Below are 22,421 nucleotides of genomic sequence, written 5' to 3'. Positions count from 1 at the left end.
AACTTAAGGTCGGTCAATCCAAATAATAGCTGTTCTTGTTTCATTGAATACAGTGCTGCAACTGCGGTGTCATTTAAATCCCCATGGAATTAGATAGTTGCGAGTGAATATGTATTATCAAAAAAGAAAATATTCCCTTGTGTTGGGCTTGTGTTAGGTTTGACTGCTTCAAGTTGAAAACCGTGGTTGATTCCAAACGATGAATAAACTGCAGCGCATAATTGTTTGACCATGTAAATGCATGATTAAGTATCAATGTAAAAGTTAATGTTGTACCTACACAAAAATTTGATGAGGGTTTGCTATGGCAACAATTTAATGATTGGCAAGTTCGGACCGTGTTCTATGCTCTACGCCATGCATGACCTTTGGTTAAGTTGCTTTTAAATCCGTGATCTTCGCTTCCCTAAAAGTGATGCCAGGGCTAATAAACGGAAATTGTTTTGAAATACTGGGAAAGGGTTACACCACATACACTCCAGATCCGGTTGTAATCGGAGCGTGTTCAAGAGTCAGTGGAACAAATCGAAGTGAAACCTTTAACTCTCTATGAACTCCAAGGAAGTCGGGTTAATAAGGAAGTGAGAACAATATGAAATTGTCTTCACTATCTAACTGACCTGCTGACGCACCAGATGTTCAAATGAATATCATATTTCTCAAGACAGGACATATGTTTGAAAGACAACATGTGCGCTACAGTAATATGAAAACCGTTGACGGCCGAGAACTGCTCACGGGCATTCGACACTCATTTGGTCGGCTCATGGACAAAACTATGCCACAGCTATTGCGGCAAAATTGTATGAATGCTCTCTTCGGCTGTCCGTTGTAGCTGTTTTGAAGCCTAACCATGAACCGGACATTATTCAACAACCGACGGGAATCCGTAACGGTTGGGCACTCAAAGACTTTCCCGTGCGTTACGAATTATACAGTTTATTTCTCCAATTTTGCAGTCTAGGGAAGTAAAAAAGGGTTCTTTTCCAAAACCTGTCTCTGAAATAATTGCCCGCTCGTCGCAAATATCAAAAGGCAATTTCGGTCTGATTTACTCCAAACTTGTTAAAAAAGAGTGTTTTATTTTTGACAAAAAGACTCCGAAAAAGGTACGTTTCCGATTTTCGGGAATGACCTGGGTGTTGTGAGAGAAGCGAAGTCAATTTCAACTTTAACCGAACCCATCACCTCCCAGTTTTCGCCATCTATGCACGGATATCAGAACCGTGCTCATTTTCAAGCCATAGAAGCTGTCCCCGTCAAAATGAGAGACATCAATTGGGTACTCAACGAGCAAGGATCGAAGGGTTGCATGTACACGAAGCGGAGAGAAAAGCGCCCTCGAGCGACGGACTGCGCCTCGAGCGAAGTACAAGTATCTTGTAAGGTTGGTAAAAGACTACACCTGGAGTATCGCTTCTTACAAGTACCCAGCATGCATCTCAATTTAACCTCCAACAATAGGCTATTGCGAGTATTCTGTTTATCTGAAACACAATTTCGAGTTTTTCACAACTTTTATCAGATTGGTCCATTTGTTAGAAAGATAACCGGATTGCGAACATTGTGAATCCTACATTGAACGGCGCTGATCAGAAATGTCGCAAGAGTTGTTCCTCCGACGTCGAAATCAACTGAAGCGATTGGCCCAATCTTTCCGAAAGAGACAGACACAAACGTTTTAAGGTACTATGCGTAGGATCCACTTAAGGGGCAACCTGAACAATCAAATTTTAATCACTTGTATGGTTCAATGCTTATGGGGACGTAGCCTGTGAAGTAAAATGATCTTTTCACCGGCTTGTTTTGTAGAAACCGAACACATATTTTTCCATAGAGGTCACCTTGAGTAATCGTCTTGAATATTAAATACCGGTAAATTAGGGGCTAGTTGTTTCTTCTACCCCAAAACCTTGAGTTTTATTCTCAATTATGAAAGAGAATGCTTTATATGTTTGGTTGCGGAAGTTTCCAGCAAAAGTGGAACATTTACGTTTTGACGCGTGTATTACCATAAGGATGGGGAACATCCAATGTCAAAAGTATTCCCACTTTCTTGTATGTTCATATGTTGCAAGTGAAAGTGGCTAGACAAAAGAAAATGATTTCATCGAAACATGTTGCGTAGAAATACATGGTTTTATGCAGCAAATAAAACTGTCAAATTTTAGCATTCAAAGACTTTAAGAGGTGACTTAGGTCAAAGCATTGACATTTCATTGCAAAACAGATTTCTCAAACAAAGTTTCCGTTGTAAAAGTAAGGATTGGATTACTGACTATCATGTTATTAAGATGCGATATGGTGTATTTATCAAAGGTTGAAAATGTCTGCTCATCAAGCAAAGGAATGATTGGTCTCCATTTACCTGAAATCAAACCTAATGCGTGTGATGGCACTTTTTTTTGTTTTTGTTTGTTTGTTTGTTTGTTAGGTATCTTTATTCACCACCACAGCATTGTCCTCATGCAGAAATTTATTATCATTTTTCATCATCCTCGAAGTTTCCATTCGTTAAACGGGCAAATAGGTAGAAATGTATCGTCGAAATGTAAAGCCAGTAGAGTACAACAGAGGTGACCAGTCCAGCTGACATACTGCCAGCGTGAACAGCGCCGCCGGTCGTTCCTCGCGAGGGTACTTCATATTTTCCACAGTATCCGGGATATATAGGCTGAGATGGTATTCCTCGCCTGAAAGAAATTCAGAAAATAGCAAAAATCAAAATTGCAAGTGAAATTCCTTCTACGCTACAGTACAGTCGGTCTCTTTTCGTGCTGCAAACTTTACCATTGAGACAGATAATTGCTACCCAGATGGACACCACCGAATCAGGGACCCATGTGTTGTTTTTCTTTAACCAATTAGCCTCTATGCAAAACATGGAGAGACACGCTCTTGCGAAAACTAACCTTGCCTACATGAATAAAAACATATTCAAATGTGAACTTTCCACCCCAATAGTTGGGCATGCCCTTAAAAGACACCATGCCAAGGGTCTAAAAAAGATCAAAAGACGACGAAATAATTTCCTTTTGTATTTTAATATTATCTTTCATCAATTTCAACTCCTTCTTAAACACATTTTGGTGATTTGTTGGAAAAATATGCTCTTATCAATATTCGTTGGAAAAAATGCTCTTATCAATATGCCCCTCTGTTCTGAGATGTATTGACTCCGGACCAATAAAATGACTTTCCAAGAAATATTGAAAAAGAAGAAGTGGTTACCTTATCATGCGACATCGCTGTTGATCGAGACGGACTGTAGCCGTGTCAATATCGGTCACGTTCTGGTCACTCCATAACCTTTCGGCGACCGCAGAACCACGTGGCCTGCAAAGGAGATGGGTGTACCGACAGTTTAGGTCAGGGAACGCACTCGTATACTTTGAGAGACGCCCTCACAGGTTGTTACAAAATATGAAAAGAAACGTATTATGCCCGACATTTTTTATTGAAACCTACCAGAGCCTTGACAGTAGGTTTGACGCGTCAACATATTCAGCCCACAGACATGCCTCACCTCCGATGACGAGTTCTTTCTGTTCGGCACTTCCTGTACATGTAGATTGAAAGGTTAAAACATTACTAAAGCAGCCACAGTATGGGAGTTGGCCTTTCTACCTAGACACATACATACATACATACATACATACATACATACGTACGTACGTACGTACGTACGTACGTACATACATACATACATACATACATACATACATACATACATACATACATACATACATACATACATACATACATACATACATACATATATATAGATGGAGATATGTGCATACATAAATGTACGTAATACTTACGTATACACATAACACGATTGGAACTAATTTGGGATAATTGGATAGTGTACTAATGTCGGTTTGATCTGCAAATGTAAGCTCATCTGCTTTTCTCTTAAAGCAATGCACTTTTTTATGAGTAATTTGTGGTTGCAACATTCAGCTTTAGGGTACCCAACACTTTTGAGCAATTTGAAAAATAAGATCCAACTCTCCCAAATAAGCTCCAATCGAGTTACTTGCAAACTTACATACACAAACATACATACACATACATAAACACACACGCACATGATGGACATTGCTGATAAGGCTTCCGACCAACAATTTCCGAAAAGATGTCCTCTAAAACAATGTTGTGGGAAAACAATAGCTGTCCACCTTTGTCTAATGGCTCGGGGCACGCGCTCAGACGCCAGGATGAAAAATGCCACTCAACCAAACAATTTCTACGTATTTCACTAACACCAGCTAACCTTCAAAATCTGTCGGTTCACAGTTAAAAAACTGGTGCCAATCCGGTCCATAATCGATCATATTGAGATACCAGCAGGCGGATAGAATTGTCTGGAGCCCGAGGGCTGTCACATTCTGTAGTCCTTCTCTGTAGGGAGGGAGTATGTACCACAGGGCAGTGTCCTTCCATACTTGCACGACGGTTTGATCAGTAACCTGTCAATGCAATTGTATGATCTGATTTCAAACCGCAGTTGTGTTCATGTGTTCTTGTTGATATTGGCCATTTGCGTTTGTGTTATTCCTTTGTTTTCCTTAACAAATATTATCAAACTGATTCATGATAAAGCTCATAAAAAGCTGCCCCTTTATAATTTTTAATTTAAAATTCTGTAGCCCCTCCCTATAACAAAGAAGCTGAACAGTTACAGTACACTACGCATGCGAGAAAAGTGAATCAATGTGTTTCTGCTATAAAGGCATATTTTTGTCGTCCGAAGAAGCTATATAAAGTTGCCGTTCAGGATCGTGCCAATGACTCTGTTTCAACGATCGTAAAATTATGACAGTAGGGACTTGTCAAGGAATTTTCAAACAAGTCGGCGACTTTCTAATTTAGAAACTATCTCCGATAACGTGCGAAGGAAAACAGCTAATCGCGTTTCTATGGTAGATTTGTACCCTTCGTGGTTTGTGTTTGAGTCGATATACAACGTCGACAGTCAAGTTAAATCTAGTCAACTGTATTCTGATCTAGTCGAGTCTAGTCTAATGCAGTTCATTGCGGTACAGTACCACAGAACAGCCGCCGTACGGAACAGTGCGGAGGAGCGCAGTACAGAACAGTACCTTACACGCATATATTATTTGAGATGTTGCCATTAAGGGTGTCACATTGCATCTTTGGAGATATACGACACTCAGAATAAGAAGTTGTTCAATAATCATTTCAAGTTTAGAATCTTGACAACATACTACTTCGAATGATATGCGATGAAAAATTTCCCGCCCATAAAATTATTGCTTCACCATGCAAAGGGTTGTTATTACCAATTGACGCCAGGGGATCAGCTTTATCTTGCATTTCTAAAAATTGCATAACATTTTTATAGAGTCTATACCTTTTGTTTACCCACACCTTTGTCCCTGTGCCCGGACCAAATCTTTGACCACAGGGTATTGCAAGCAATATTCGTCGAGGAGTAATTATTAATAAATGTCATGTATTACACGTTTTTATTATACAAGCCTCAGAAGGTAAAAGATGGATAGACTGTTAACGGGTTAATTTATCAGGGCGATAGGCTAACTACCCCCCCCCCCGTGTAGGTGATCGATGGAACAAATTAATGAAGGGGATTAGGGAGGGTAATTAACAGGTATGAACTGTTGTCTTTGAAATTCTACATAGAGATAGCTAGGGTAAAGTGATAGGAACACACGAAACAGATAAGGCATGTATTATTAAGAAAAGTTAATTACTTGAAATTTATTGATCGTAACTCCCAAATGAATATTGCCTGTGTGCCTTAACTTGTGTGCGGGTCCTCTGCCTCCTCCGACCCTACACTGATGTAGGGTCGGGGTCGCGGAGCGCCCGCACAGGGCCGACTCTTTCAGTTTTGAATGCTTTTGTGACAGCACCGTTACTTTTGTTCCAATTTTTACTGTGCATATTTTCATGTTTTATCTCATTATTCTTCCACAGTGAAAATAACCCATCTCAAGTATCGGACTTTTCGAGTGAATCAGATTCATAGATACGACAGAATCTGCGTGTTATTAACATTCAGCGGGCCTATTTCCATTTCTTCCAAAACTTTTTTTTCAAGTTTCTGCGTCCCCCTCCCCAAATGGCACGCTTTACCATATAGGTGAACAACAAGTTAACTTACCGAGACACCATTATCTATAGGATCTTGCCATATGATGTATTTCGCGCCTAACTCCCCTATAATTTTGAAAAGTCTGTCCTGGTAATATTCTTCAAGTTTGTTGTACTCGTCCTCTCCCCACCCCTTGTCAGACATGAATTGTTGAACATCCGGGTTGCTCTTCCTAAAAATTAAAAAAATGACAATCTAAGGGTGTTGTTCACATTCTCTTGTGCTTGTTGTTCGAGTCACAGCACAGAGAACGGAGCGTACTTTCATCCGAGAGTCCTCCCGAGGTCCGAGATCTGTTGCATAGAAATGACACACACTGCAGACACTGACTATTATAGTCTCGTTACCCAGACTGCTCTGCGGGGCCCTATTCCGGTCGGGCGGCCGGAAGAGATCCCCACAGAGCAGTCTGGTTAACCGAGACAAGACAGTGACATGATTTATCAAAGAACTTTAGAGCTCAGCTAAGTACGCATGCGTACATCATGTATATGCAGTAAACATCTAAGGCAGTTCCCAGTTTCAGCTATTGACACTTTTACGCACAGCGATTCTGAGGCGGTACAGTTTCCGTCTAATTAAGCACTTCTGTTGTTTTCTTTTGTTTTCTTTTGTTTTGTTTTCTAATGAATATGAACTTTCGATATTAAATGGAGCTCTTACCAACATTCATAGCTAACTTCATCGGCACCAAGATGTAAATGAGTGTCCGGGAACACCTCGACGATCTCGGAGAAAAAATCCGCGAGGAATTCGTAGGTTGAATTTAATATCGGGTTGATAGGACCGTAATCGGCGTACTTGTTGTAAACTATCTAAAAGTTTGTAAAAATGACAAGCCTTTTTTGTGACAACGGTCGAAAGATACTTGAGAGTAGAGTAAGCTGGTAAGGGTAGAAGTGATTACATGGACGATATGATGTTAAAGCAGTCATTGCAGAAGTATTTTGAGTGGACCACTTACAATGTGACCTGCGGGTGACGATAGGAGCAATGTGAGACTTGTGGCATTGCTCAGTTCTGCTGTGAGAACTAGCATCATGATTGGAACTTTCCTCTCGGCTGTTTTTATTTTTCATTCAGTTAATTTTGAATGCTACCATTACAAAACGAGCGAGCAAGCCCTTACTTGTCTCGGTTTACCATCGGCCCAGCACTCTGTTAGTAGGTTGGGTACGCCTTTCCTCCAGGAATACATATGCCCCGGTGTATCGAACTCGGGTACGACTCTGATGCCACGTAGGCGGGCATACTCAACCACCTCGGCCACGTCCTTCTGAGTGTATACCATATCAACAGGGTGATAGGCTCCCTGTTTGAAGTAACATGAAAAAAGAGTCTCTGTTAAACGGACAGTTTGAGTATTAATCGGTTGTACTGACACCGACCAAGCTAAATAAATTTAGGGTACCAAAATGAAATCAGAACCGGGCTTATTCCCAATTTTCAAATGGTCAAATCGTAGGATATTTTGGGGAGAAGGGGTGTTTACTTGTGAAATTCAAACTGTCGCCGTGCGCATGAACCTGAGAAAAAGATCTACAATGTTGTGAGGATGACATTTTCTTCTGTGAAATTATTTTTGCTATATCACCAATAACTTTAATTTAAACTTTCAGTTCACCATAATTTTCAAATTTAAGGTGGAATGTTTTTGTCAAGCTGTCTCAAAGAAAATATCAAACTTATGGTATAGTAAGCGCCTTTGGCATAGATATTACTACTCTCAGTTTTAAAATACTTTTCGATACCATTTTGAAGTCGTGCATGGCCTAAAGTTAAAAAATCGCCATCTTGTTTTATGGTGTTTTTTTGTTTTTGTTTATTTTTAAATAGAAAATTTATTCTCCATAGTGTTAACACAGGAATGGCTGCCATTTTGAATTTCAAATATCGGTATTAAATTTAAGATAATGACTTTCTCTGGTCTGATTTTCTTCTTGGTTTCGAAAGGGAATGGTTCAAGTTTACAGAATTCGTCGCCCTTTACCGTAAGGTAAAGGGCGACGAATTCGGACGCGCACACGCTTTAGAACATTTCTGCGCAGATTTTACTCCAGCCTGCCGCAAATGGGTTATTTTGTAGCGCATGTATTTAACATCACCTGTCATTGTTGAAATTGCGCTTTTACCTAATTTTTTGACCCAGTCTCTTAGAAATACATATGACCTTTAACCTTGTCATATTTTGACCCCCTAGGAAGCTGGTTTTTATTCAATATGAGCGCAAAATTAACATTTCTCTCACATTTACATGGCGCATATAACCCATTCACCTGGAGATATGGTAAAAAGTAGCGTGGTGACACCCTTTTATTAAAGGTGTAAACTAAATGGTATTATGTCAGGATTTTATTCGCCAAGTTTGGTCAAAATGACACCATCCAAAGCGACAGGAAGAAAGTTCGAAAATTATGTAGTGATATAATTTCGATATCGTCATTTTGTAATCGATACTTATGTTAAAATTTCTTTACAAACATCATGAAAACTATACATTCGATAGGTATTGATCTTAATTCTTGGTATTTATTAAAATTAACTCATTTGCTAAGCGTTTTATAATTGCTTTCTTTAGTTTAATTTCTAACGACGCCATTTTAACGTCCGTTTCCATGGAAACGAGCGTGGTGACCCCAATTTTTTATTTCATTTTCGCACTTGCACAACTTCCAAGAATATTTGTGCAAAGTTTCAAGAAAATGACACCACAACCTAAGTTTGACGTAATTCGTAGTACTTCGGGACCTTAATAGACCCCTAATAAATGCTGTTTGAATAACAACCGTTGATAAGCTGAAGGTTTTCCTTGGTTACATATAATTCCCGATTTCCGACCTAAATGTATTTATTTATGAGTACATTCAATGAGCATTGTTTCAGCGTGTAAATCAACATTAACGCGATTGGAACTAATTTGGGATAATTGGATGCTGAAGTAATGTATGTTTAATCTGCAAATGTAAGCTCATCTGCCTTTCTTTTTATTTTTTACACTTGTTTTTATGAGTTGCAACATTTAGCTATAGGGCACCTAACACTTTTGATAAATTTGAACAATATGAAGATCCAATTATCCCAAATTAGCTCCAATCGTGCTATATAGTTATTATCAATGACGAATATTTATCAATTGGCCAAAATTGTGCTGTGTCTGTTTAATTACTTCACATGACGTCTATACCTTGTCACTTAAGGCGGGAAACTTCTTGCTCTGGTACGGGAAAGACTGGGTGTCGACGAGATGCCAATGAAAGACGTTGAACTTGTTGTACGACATAGCATCCTGTGGGCGGAAGAACAATACAATAAAGTTTTAAGAATAGTTAGCTAGATATTTCAGACAGGGCGGAAAGTTTAAAATTCTAAGTGAATTCTTTCGTACTTTGTTGGCAATATGGTGACGTTGGACTTTTGCTTTGCTCGGTGGTACTTGCGATTCGCAGTAGTTTCGGTCCCCATGGTTGCAACTCGGAAACAATTCACTGTTCTCACATTTTTAACGCTGTGTCGTCTTCAGAACACATGTGCTAAGGCAAAAAAAAAATTTGTTTCTGGTCATCGCGCGAATCATTTCAAAGTGTGCGCGTCAACTCTTTTTTTTCCTGTTTTTCATTTGCCCCTATGGAAAAAAGAGAAAAACTGTATCAAATTCCACTAAAAATTAAAAAATTGGAAAAAATCGCGTCGCTGCATCATTTTTGGCACATGTCAAAGACCAGAAACAAACCTATTATTATTATTTTTTTTTTTTTTTTTTTTTTTGCCTAACTAACCAAATTTTGGTTTTATCGAATTGCATGACGGGAAATAAGTCAAAACAACTTTTCCTTCTCAGAATATATCTCCACAGTGCTTAGATAGTGGACAGGTGCAAACAAATGCCAAAAGCTCAGTAACATTTCTGAAACCTTCAAGTCAAAAAGTCAGTCGATCGGTCCGAAATGGATTAAGTTCAGTTAAAGGACCAGCAACTGTAACTTTAGATGATTTTCTTCCACTATTCTTGCTTTTTAATTTCAACTACAGTCGCTTGTTCTACTCTCCCTGAAGCATGTTGAGATACACAGCATTCAGCGCATCAACTCAGTCCGTACATTGTATAGAATGCATTGTTGGACCATATCTGTCGATGTCTTTGAAAAAAAAAAAAGACAGTCATGCCGAAATGCGTTGATACTTTCCTTACCAAGTTTCTGAGTATGATGTCAAGAGGAATGAAGTGCCGGCTGGTATCGAGCATAATTCCTCGATACTTGAAACGAGGAAAATCAGACACAGTGCTCTTGTTGATGTAGTACTGTGTAGGATAGATAAATAAGAGACAGAGAAAGGAAAATCAGAATGTAGATTTCCATTGTCATTGATTATTAAATGTATGAAGGCACTCGACGTCCTAAGGTATTCAAGGTCCGTGGCTAATGACGGCCAAATAAAAATCTAATATTTCCTGAAATCGGTGAATTCGATTTTAGGCGTAATTTCAATTTTCGCGGTTAGTTTTCATTTAAATATTGCGTTTTTGTACTTATTATTAAGAATTTAGAACGATTTTCTAATTTGATTCTGCAGTGTCGGTCTCGAATTACAAACTTCGTTTTTGGAAATTCAGAAACCAGAATCGAGAAAACAGAAACGAACAATCGTAACTATCTCATGGATGCTGGAGTCTCTCGGTACTTGGTATCTACAGTGTAGCGAAGATTAAAGCAAAACGCTACAAATGTTACATGGTCTGTCTGCCGAGTTGTCATGGCAACAGATTTCCCGACCGGAACTTCTCTTGCCCTTGTGACCTTCTCTTGTCACGTTAAGACTCCTAACAAAGGAAAGGTTTAAAGACGACTACATCATTATTGCTGATTATGGAGTTTTCTGAAGGTAGTTGACACTACAAGGCACTTCTCCCGCCGATATCAGCCGTCTATTTATTTCAAAATCTTGTAGATTGACTGGATTAATTGGCAGCCCGACATCCAACTAAACGGGAAATTTCAGCGATAGTGCGCTATTCCCGAAGTCCATTCCCTCCATAACTTTGAAATACTGAAAAAAATGCTAAAAGTGGAAGCAATCGTCCCTAATATTGGGTTGACTTATTTCCTATCGTCTGTATTGAAAAGTGCACAATATTACAGACAGCTTGGGCGAGCTTCTGGTCTATTACAAATGTATATGCTAAACGTGACATGGGTAGGTTGGGGGTTTTGATTATCCGGCATCTCTCGTTCTTTAATGGCTGTCCCGGTTGCTTCTGTCGAATTTATTTAATTGTTAGACAAAATGGTGCTTTTTGTGCATTCTAAGACGGATGCCGATACAATTTCAAGTTCCCCTTACCATCTCAGTATTTTTCGATACTGTGCCGGTATAACCTTAAACTTTTTTTCAAATCTCCCCGGTCAATTCTCCCGCCCTGTAGATGTGTTTGTCAAAACACTTTCATCAGCCTTCAAATGAACCAGTTTTAGGCGAGAAATTTTTCATGATCGTGGGCATTGTAGAGTAGTATCATCAGTGACTCATGGCATTACGATGAGTATTTTATTGAATCGTATAAAATCGTAAGCCAAGTGCACTACGTAAGGGACTGGTAAGTTTCTTAGGCCGGGGGGCAAGGAAGTGTCACCCTGTTTTTGACTTTAGTGATGGGGAGATCATCATGTCTTTAAAATGTCCAATAGGGGGGGGGGGCGTCAATTTTTTTAAATTTCGACACGGACTCATACTTAGCTAAAATGCATCGTGCCAATCACGAATTTCATCATTCAGTTGCATTTTTGCATTTTTCGGCGCACCCTTCGGGCGCATAACTTATCAGACATACTTTTTAGCACGCCCTTTGTGCGCGCGACTTTCAAATCACACACACTCATATATATATATATATATATATATATATATATATATATATATATATATATATATATATATATATATATATATATATATATCGGATTATATATTTATCACATGAACAGTCTTCTTACTTTTCGTTTGATGTGGATGGATCAAAGTTATAGTCGAGGATTGCAAAAATATTGTCGTGATCTCGGTTTTATTTCCCGGGATTACTTTCAATTAGTAGACGGCCAATCGCCCTGGAGATATGCAAATATTACCCGGTAGTTTCATTCATAAATCAGATCAAGTCGAAAGTTTGATACACAGAATGCAATCAAACAAACGAATTTGGTCCCGACGCCAAAGGAAGTCTGCCATGGGCTGGCAAAGGGGGCGTCACCGCGCTAGCGCCCGGAAGTCGTACTAAAATAACCAGAGTTATTTAGAATAATATTTTCAAATATATTTATGAAGGGAAGGCAACAACAAGATCGAAACGGTAGTTCTTATTCTTGGAGGTGTCGTGGCTTTCCAAATATCACGATCTTGGCGAGCCCGAAAAATTCAGTTCGATCACAGTCTCTTGGTGGGCTATTCAGCTCTGGGACTATTCGACCCATAGACGAGTGTCGCTTCTGTACACTCGTCTATGGGTCGAATAGTCCCAGAGCTGAATAGCCCACCAAGAGACTGTGGCCACACCAGGTTCAACGGGTAGCGCCTATCGTAGCTCTGCATGGCAGAGCTGTGTGTTACCGGCGTTATACGGCCTCCCTCGCCGGTAACACACAGCCCTGCCATGCAGAGCTATGCCTATCGACACGATCATCGTGTCTATAGCCAGAACGGGTTCAACGTGTCACGGTGACGTTGAGCCGTCCGTCCGAGTTGGAGCACTAGCCGCGACGGCACCTCGAGCCATTCTTTTCTTTGGAATAGCTACAATAGCTTTAGAGACTCGAAATTTCGTTGGACATGCCTTCCTTGTTTCCATGTCTGAATTTATCGCATTAGCTCACGTAGATCACGGCATCGATCGCGACAGACTGGTCTGTGCATGAACATGATGAAAGCGTCACGGCAAAGGGCAGGAAAAAAGTTCCGGTTGTTGACGTAGACAGGGGTAATTCGGATTTCTTATCCGTCCTGTTCTATATGTCACACAGGTGGCGGATTCTGGCCAGTTCATGTGATAATGAAGATTATTGCCATTAAAACACAACAGATAGGCCTAGTATAATACAGTAATTAGGATAGCTTTTCTCTAATCTTCGCTACACTGTTGCTATCCAAATGTGACAATCTGTCACGAGACTCCCTAGCACCCTTGTAAAATTTAACGTTGTTCGTTTCTGTTTTCCCGATTTTGATTTCTGAATTAAAAAACGAATTTGAGATTCGAGATTATAACGACAAAACTGAATTCGAAAATCTTGTCGAATTCTGAATGGTGAGAACAAAAACATGCAATATCTGAATTAGAACTAACCCAAAAAATTGAAATTATGCCTAAAACCGAATTCGTCGGTTTCAGGAAATATCAGAATTATACTTGGCCGTCATTAGGCACGGACCATTCAAGTTGTGGATGAAGGAAATCTAAACCTGACCGGCAAATCGGGTACTGGAGATGAAAGCAGTTTTATATGCGATTCAAAAGTTTAGCGCGGCTACAACATAATTAAGTTTTCAATTATCAGTTCAAAATAGGTCATGCTCGGGTTTTTTCTTTTCCATGTAATTATATAAGATTTTCTTAGGCTTCATTTTATTTGCTGTTTTCGCTTCGTGTTTTGGAATCATTTTTTCTTTAATTTCTCTGTTAAAAACAATATGTGCGACTTTTTTGGATCTAGGATGTTGAATTTTAATTTTTTCCTGCTCTAGGTAAGAACTTTCTACATATAATTCGAAACGCGCTGCTGTATTGATGGATAGTTTTGGTACGGATCATCTTCCGGTCGACAAAGAACGCTTCATTCTTTCAAGTATTCTTCCTTTTTGCTTTCATAATTCTCAATTACGTAACGGTACAGATTGCTACTTTGGGCTTGCAGTAAGTAAAACTGTAGACCGGACAAACGTAGGCGTACTATTAATTCATAGACGTCAGGCATTGAAACAGAGAAGAAGGCGGAGCAGCGACAGCCATGCATTGTACCTCATGTCCCCAGCCATCATCAAGTTGATAGACCATCTGACTGAAAGTTTCCAGACCTGAAGGAGAGAGAGAGAAAAGAAAACAAGTAGTTAGACACAAAACTGTCCCCGTGTTAGTTTTACGTGTTTGCATCTCGTCATCGTCAACAGAAAGATACATGTTCACCGTGCCCCGTCTTGTTCAATGAAACTTAAGAATACTCCAAAGTAGAAACAATAACAAAAAGTCAGCAGCAGTTTAAAGAAGTAGTTTTTTTATCGCAATTACAGATATTTTTCGGAAAAGATTTCTACGTCAATAACCATTACAAATGTACTCTTTCAGTTTATATATCATTATCATAAACAAAATGTTAAGAAAATCATGCCCGAGGTTTTTCAATATTTCAACTTCTTCGTAAAATGATACTTTTTGGGGCCGATGGAAATAACTTTCGATATTCTAGTTCATAATAAACGCCTGTAGCCTGTTTTTGAAAATTATTTATTGCTTATAAATTTTCATTGTTTTATTTTAAAGGGCGAATAAATATCGAATAACGCAGCAGTCCAATGCGCATACCAATGACACGTTGGTATGGCCTACTGAATATGAGGCAATGTGCAGGGTTTCGGAAGATTGTAGCTTATTGGTCAGCCGAATATCTTTCTCATTACCGAATCATTCCGAACAGCCAATCAGCTACAGAATAGCCTTAATTTTAGACTCCCTAAGTTGCCTTGAATAGTTCAAATCGATCAATCACTTATATATGACCTTTCAAGCCGCTGCGCAGCTGCAGTTGAATATTGCAGATGAATACGAGGCTACATGATTTTTGTCCAAATACATCTTATCTAAGAATTCTTTTCAATCGATTTGATAAGTAGCAAGAAATCGACCCCTGGTGATAAAATAAAATAATAGGTTCAAACTTTAGAAAAAAATTACCCTCACCTTTTAGAGCTCCCCATACTTCATCGGCCTTTAAGACTCCTTGTCCATCGTCGATCGATAATGTATCTGTGGAAGCAATCGGACGGGTAAAACCAGACAAATACCTTGCCAGTAACTTGCCTGAAGTCAATTTAAAATCAAAGTGACAGAAATGAAAACTGGCCAATGATGGCAGATGGTAAGTTGAGCAAGGAATGTACGGAAGTCAAGGAATGACTTGGGTCGGAGATAATCTAGTAAGATACTGAAGATACTACGTTCTGAACACGATTTATTACTTAGGCAGATTACTCAATTACTGACAGCGGATCCGCGATGTAATCCCTGATAAATTTATGCTCTCTGTCATTTCAGCTCGATACTACATGTAGTCTTACGACATTTAAAAGGCAAATAATTTATACAATAGCACGCAAATAGGACTCTGGTATTCACTAGTATTTATAGCGTTTTTTGATTTATAGTTTGATATTTGTTGAGAGAAATTTAACTTTTGAACATTGATCTGATCAGGTCGCGCTACACTACAGCTAGGAATTTATTTCATCTTTGTGCAATTAAGGTAGATTGCGTCTCGTGGACAGATATTCAGACACTCAAACGTTTACAATACTTTTCTTGTCTACCGCTTGTGGGGGCTTATTTTGAATCTCTTGGTGTGAGACAAGTTTTCATCGTCTCAGTCATGTATTGTGAAAATCGAAAATATAATTTTTCCCTTAGAGATGACAGGAATGGCGACGACTTTGAATGTCAGGTAAGCTTATCAGTAATATCTATTTCTCTAGTTCCAAAATTTGCACATTGATCCCTGATTGTATTCTTAGTAACAGTAGGGGTTGGAAGTCTCATTGATGAGGGAAGTTTGAGCAAAAGTTTAAGTCTTTCTCTTTCGAGGTGTTTACCACGAACAAAGCTTCTTCCCCATTTGAAAAGGCATGTTCAGATGCCTGTCTAAAACTCACACAGCCGTGACGTCACGCAGCGTGGACAATAGTCCATTGACTATAAAAAGTGTCACTGACACAAAATGAGGAAGTGATGTACTTCATGAGGATTCTGGCATATTCTTATTTTTCAAATGTATTAAAACCACATTACCAAATTAAGGAACCGGTTTTTAGATCGCTATGTTATGAAAATTTGTCACGTTTCACGCAGTAACAAGAAGTTTAAATTTCGTTTTGAATTCTTATCCCCACTCACATTCCATTTTCAGCATCCCTAGGATCTTATGGCCATTCCCTAACAGCGTCTGGCACGGACTTATAAGATCAATATGTTTACAGAACACTACGAAATACCCATAGCAAGCAAAGAGCTCTTTAGTACCGTCTATATCTTGCACTGCAAGTACGTTATTTGAGAATCAATATTCTGGATTGTAGAATGCCGTCAGTACCGAGACAGAGACTACATCGGCCGTGGCCGTGCATGTAAGTTCTCAAATAGCAAGAAACTATAAGGCATGTCGAGGTAATGCAAGATAGAATCGTAGTGCGCCCGTAGTTTTTACAAGGTACAATGAAACAGTATGGCTTCATGCCACCTGGATTGTACGACATTTCGACCCAATATTATCTCTAAGATATGAGTATCATATCTCGTTTCTCACATAACCTGCGGTTCACATGAAGATAAAACAATCTCATGATTGGTTTTTCCCCAGAAATAATAATTGTCCTTCACGTGAGATACGGTGCCACCCGACAAAACGCTCTGGTGTAATTTTCCTCAATATTTTGCGATTGACTTGTTAAATAATTGATATTAAACCTGTCAACAAATCGAGTCTAAATTATTTTTTCCCGATTATTAAGATGATAGTTCTCATGTAGCCAGGAGGATTTGAATACCCGTGTACAGCATTTGGGGTTTTAAGTCCATTTCCCAAACAAACATATTGTAGAAAACAACGCTTCATCGTTGAATGGCCAATTCTTTTAAATTCTTGCTTCCCGCCAATCCTCAGGAATGATACGTGTGATTGTGGTTTTTATTTGACATTTAGACCTATATGGCGTATTACCAACGAGAAATTTGTGGACAATAGTCGATATTACATTTTCATGCTATATTACTACCATATTGAATGTACTTATACTTCGAACAGACAAGCAAGACTTGTGTTTAAGGTAGAACGCGCCTCGGGGACAGAAATTCGGGCTTTCAAATTTTATCAATTCTCTTCTGATCTACCACTTGTGGGGGCTCATTTTAAAGCTCTCGATGAAAGGAAAGTTTTCACCACCTTAGCTTATCGAAAATCGATTTTCCCTATAGAGCTAACACAGGGATGGCAGCCATTTTGAATTTCAAATATCGGGATATCTTAGCTAATTTGTCTCTCTGGTACCAAAGTTTGCACGGTGACCCCTGATTTTTATTCTTGCTTTGGTAAGAGAATGATCGAAAGTTTCACTGAGGAAAGTTTGAACAAAAGTTTAAGTATTTCACTTTCGAGGCGCATATTACCTTAATTCCTAGGAATTCGACGAAAACATTAGAATCTGCAGCCTCGCATACTTACATGACTCTACACTGTCGTGAGATGGATATCGTGTACAATCTTTCGTGTCTGTCACTTCCACTGTCAGTTTCAGAAGGAACGCGTCCTCGACTCCGACGGCCGACTCCGCTTCGTCGAAGATGACCTCACGGTATCGCCGGAACGCACGTTCCAAGATATCGCAGTCGTCCGATGCCAAGAACTCGAATCTGCTCTTGCGGAGAATGTAAACTTCGTCTTGCACGTGCAAACTCTGCGGTAGCGGCCAAGGAGTTCCGAGCGGGGCTTCGGTCACATCGAAGGGCAGTCTGGGCGCTATGGGTTTGATCACGGCCGAGCATGACACCGTTAAACACAAAAAGACAAGGCGTCGAAGGCAAATTGAAGAGGTTGTTCGGTCCACCGCCATATTTAATGATACCTGACAGTTCGGTGTTGTCAGGCCACACCCCAGTAAGGGTAATATATTTAGACCGAGTCAAGTAAACAACTGTATCTAAAATGATTCTGACACATATATGGTTAATAAATATAAATCTATATTTCTCGGCAAGCCGTAAAAAGTACGTGTATCAAGTCAACTTGCCCTACTTCAAACATAACGACGGTAAACTGTATCATTCACACACAAACAAATTCGAAATTTGACAACAAAAGTTCGAAATGAAGAGTGATTTTTATAAAATGAAGCTCTCACACGCGATCGTTTGCTGATTCCATTAGAGCAGGTGTGTTGTCGATAAAGTGAGAAATATAAACCGAACTCCTGACATGACGTCAGACCTACTTCACAAAATATATTCGAAAACTTCGACCCACCTAAGACACTATTTTATGAGAAGCATGAAAAAAGCAAGTACAATTTTTGCATCATACGATAAATTTACAAGTCCCTAAGAATGTTCAGAAAGACAAAGATATTCGCAGGACATTGCTATCTTAGAAACTAAAAGCTGTGCGGCCCTGGGCATGGCATGCCATTACCTTTAAGCGATAGAGCTCTGTAATTTTTCCCACCAAAATTTGAATGCAAAATTTTACCAATTTTTATGAATTTTTCTGTAATTCGTTTGATAATTTTGAACCAAATAGACATCACATTTCATTGGTTCTACCAAAATAAAGAAAAGTTCATGGGGTGAACTGTGAAATAAGGGACGATAGTTGTACTCTAGGATAGTATTTGAAGATTAATTTTGTTCTAGAAAATACGTTTCTTCTTCTCCCTTCAAACGGTTTATGCCAGGTAATAGCCGTGTCAATTTTAAACAAAGGGGGTTGTCGGAATTGAGTCTGTGCGACTTTGTTTATAAATGTAATTTATGTACGATATCTAGATGCATCACGTCAACACAGCTGCAAGATTTAGAATTTGCGATTAAAATTACATATGACACATATTTTAGCTTTCATGAATCGCCATCGTACCTTGGATACAGTGTTTACATTGGTCGTATGGGTCTCATACGACCTATGTTTAGCGCAGTTCCGATGACCTGGTCCTCCCTTTAAGCTTAATGCAATCTGATTGTGTTCGATATGCTACGTTATTTTTGAAGTCTTGTCCGGAATGAAATTCAGTGGTCGACAATAACATCGGTAGTATCCACCTACAGGCTGCACTGACAAGTTGTATGCTTGGCTTTTCGACTTGATTGAGGGAATATTGCAAGACTCTTTGTCCACAAACAGAAGAAACAACAATGCACCTTCAATCGAAAGTTACAGATAACGGGGTTTTCAAAAAGAACATTCATGCTGAATTACCCAGGGACAGTAAAAAGTCCAGGATCTCTTCTTTCATGGTGGATGGTTGAAAATTTACAACAAAAAGGAATACGGATCATCTTTCTCGTTCGTTCATATTTTTATTGCAAACATTAAATTTAACTTGAAAATTTACATATCTGATTTAACTTTAATACAAACAAAATACCAAAAGGTAAATATTAATATTTTCCATGAGCGGTTACAATAGTGTGGACAGTAAAACTACAATGTCGACTCAATTTTCAACGGAAACTTTAATACATCGTGCGATAAAGTTTGGAAATATAGAAAATTATGTCTTTGGGCGAATATCATAAAAAATACAAAGTTAACTGCATCGTTAAAAATTATTGTGTAATAGCCAAATCAGAATTCCCTTTGCGCCTCGGTCGTTGACACCTTCCCAAAAACTTGGAATATTGGTAAAAACAGCTCATTTTTTCACAAAAGAATTAGTTAAACATCGAATCGTGGCAACGTCTAATTAATGTAAAATGAGAACAGGGTATGTTTATCCTTAAGTCCCTCGAGCAAGACGAGTGAAACAACAAACGTTTGAATTTGACCTTTATGGAGTCTAGCATAAATCCCTTGGCACTATTTTCAACAAGCGGTGATGAGGCCCTGCGGATGAACATTGCGTAGAGATCATTTCAGTGCATCAACTTTGACACTTTCGCAATGAAAATACACCATGTGTAAATAAGACAGCGAGTACATAAAATTAAATGATGCTAACAGGGAATATCAACATCATTCTCTGAACTTGTTTTCGTGTTATACGCAAAATTACATTAGATTTTATTGTAAAAGTTTCCGTGTTTAATGGCGGACATTCGACAACCGGAGGTACTCCACCAGTAAAAGTAACTGCTTGAGATTGAGGTAAAAAAAGTTTCGATGAGTGAAAAGTGTTCATTAACTAAAGAAATCCGCCTTCAAAAGTATGTAACATTATCAAAACACTCCCTCCCAACAATATTCAAACAGCAATACCCGACGTAACAAACAAAGAAAAAAGAAATATTAATAGAACTGTTTAATAGGACATGTTGTGTCGTTTTAAGTGTGTGCGAATACATTCGTACCATCTATTAATATATTACAGATCATAGGTTTTAAGAAAGTTGTTGAAATTTTTTATAAGACTGATTTGCATGTGAGTTGGAATCAGAGCCGACAACTAAATTTATGATCAGCGGGGATCATGAATGCATTAAAATAATTTACACGCTCCGACATCTCAACAAGTTTACGGTGCTGGCCTGCGAGGGCGTAGTCGGCAAGCTGGGGAGTAAACCGGCTGTCTTGTCATACGTCCAATACTGCCTTAGAAGTTGTAGCATCGTTAAGGACGCCGTCTTCCAGTTTAAAATCATTTTCTCGATAAATCTCTTTCAAATCCCTTCCAAAGTGAATCTTCTTGTCTGTAGTTCGCACGGCCACAACGGTTGCATCTGAGAAAAGTTCCGGGCGGAGATGGGGGAAATGTTGTTATTTACAAGTGGGGGTTTAGTTTTTCACCATTCTTTTGCTGCTCTCAGCGGCTTTCAACATTCCTGCAAACATTCCATTTGGTTTGGCAATCAACGCCGATGGTGTGTCGAATTCTTCAACCTGTGAGAAGAGAAAAGGCAAGATTGAAGAGAGTACAAAAGTCTTGTCTCTGTGCTCTCAAGAAAAGTCAGTGTCTTTACAGTCAAGTAGACAACTGTGTGCAGTTTTCGCATGTGTCTATAATTATTCATTTGTTCACGAGAAGTTAATCCAATATACGTCGCGGTAAGGATCTGTGTTGCTCTGTCTTTCTATACTCTATGCATCTATGTATGTATCTATGTATGTATCTATGTATGTATCTATGTATCTATGTATGTGATGTATCTATGTATGTATCAATGTATCTATGTATCTATGTATGTGATGTATCAATGTATGTACAAATGTATCTATTTATCTGTCAGTCTACTATTTATGCATCTATGTATCTTTCTAATCATGAAATATACTGTTTGTTTTAGTCCATAAACACGACAAAAATGATGCATTTTTGCGTTATTCTCAATCGATTACTGCTGGCAAAGTTTCAGTAACTAATGGATGATAGATCGGCGTACCTCTCCATCACTCATCACCAATATCCTGTCACAAGTCAGAACAGTGTTGAGACGATGAGCAATTGTCAACATGGTGCAGTCCTTGAACGCCTCCCTGATTGTGGTTTGGATGAGACTGTCCGTCTCTGTGTCAATGGCGGCAGTGGCTTCGTCAAGCACCAAAACCTACGTGGCGAGGAGGCAGAAAGAATGTCAGAGACATTTTGAAAGAGAATGGTTGAAAGTTTGCTTCACTTTCGAGGTATCGTGATTAAACGTGAGATACAAATGCACGTGTGATCGTGTCAACCCGACCTTTGGGTGCACATGTACAGCTACACATATACTAAGCCTTGAGACTATGTTAATATTCATTTGAAATCACAAAGACAAACAAGATGAAAACCTTGACCATCACCTATCGCCTATTAACTTATTGAAAACTTGTTTAATAACAGTACTATCGACACAGGAGAAGCATGGATGTCAGTGCAGGGTAATTGGCATGTCTTGTTCTCCTTTTTCAGATTATTATCTCGCCAAATAGATGGGTTTTTGCTACAAACAGTCCCCTTTCTAGGGCTAACTGAAAGAAAAGGCAAACATATGGCACGTCAATGCTTGCCATGCGCCATTGCTAAAGTTCAAAGTTTGTTCACATTAGGGCATCACATTTGAAGACACTCATAAGACAACGGACATTGGAGTTCTGGTGAAGTCAGGCGTGTAGGGTGACGCAAAATATCCGATGTCGTCATGCATGACAGATAGGTGGCGCACTCACCTTGCTATTTCTCAACAGCGCCCTCGCCATACACAACAGCTGCCTCTCGCCGACTGAGAAGTTTTCCCCGTTTTCTACGACCGTAGCTTGCAGACCTCCTTCCAAACTTTGGATCTGGTCGGAATGAAAACATTACATTTTGCCAAATGATGTACTGATGTACACGTGATGAAATT

The 22,421-nt window shown here is 39.1% G+C and overlaps 2 protein-coding genes across 2 annotated transcripts in view; both read right to left on the bottom strand.

Annotated features, from left to right (window-relative positions):
- Positions 1–2,125: 2,125 nt before the first annotated feature.
- Positions 2,126–18,005, bottom strand: LOC139118239 (beta-hexosaminidase subunit alpha-like). Its single transcript, XM_070681518.1, has 12 exons — positions 17,617–18,005; positions 15,087–15,152; positions 14,151–14,206; positions 10,335–10,445; positions 9,330–9,431; positions 7,275–7,457; positions 6,809–6,960; positions 6,155–6,317; positions 4,280–4,475; positions 3,469–3,559; positions 3,232–3,336; positions 2,126–2,693 (listed from the first exon to the last, which is right to left on the bottom strand). Exons 1-12 carry the CDS (start codon positions 18,002–18,004, stop codon positions 2,483–2,485), a joined length of 1,824 nt encoding a protein of 607 aa, XP_070537619.1. The 5' UTR covers position 18,005; the 3' UTR covers positions 2,126–2,482.
- Positions 18,006–19,443: 1,438 nt separating this feature from the next.
- The window catches only part of LOC139118582 (ATP-binding cassette sub-family C member 5-like), a 30,884-nt gene continuing 27,906 nt past the window's right edge, over positions 19,444–22,421 (bottom strand). Inside the window, exons 23-25 of the mRNA XM_070681973.1 lie at positions 22,246–22,359; positions 21,483–21,647; positions 19,444–20,982 (exon numbers count right to left, since the gene is read on the bottom strand). Coding sequence (XP_070538074.1) covers positions 20,878–20,982; positions 21,483–21,647; positions 22,246–22,359 — 384 coding nt within the window. The 3' untranslated portion in view covers positions 19,444–20,877. The remainder of the gene's footprint in view (positions 20,983–21,482; positions 21,648–22,245; positions 22,360–22,421) is intronic.

The sequence above is a fragment of the Ptychodera flava genome, chromosome 19 (genome assembly GCF_041260155.1).
Source record: "Ptychodera flava strain L36383 chromosome 19, AS_Pfla_20210202, whole genome shotgun sequence".
NCBI lineage: Eukaryota > Metazoa > Hemichordata > Enteropneusta > Ptychoderidae > Ptychodera > Ptychodera flava.
This window is presented reverse-complemented; position numbering and strand designations above follow the sequence as displayed.

Bases quoted from the DNA above. Each gene is read 5' to 3' on its own strand.
- LOC139118239 (XM_070681518.1), bottom strand. From the start codon at position 18,004: ATGGCGGTGGACCGAACAACCTCTTCAATTTGCCTTCGACGCCTTGTC. The intron at 9,432-10,334 runs GTAAGGAAAGTA...TTCCGCCCACAG, and splicing joins ACATCATACTCAGAAACTTG to GATGCTATGTCGTACAACAA. The intron at 6,961-7,274 runs GTAAGGGCTTGC...ACAAACTTTTAG, and splicing joins CCGATGGTAAACCGAGACAA to ATAGTTTACAACAAGTACGC.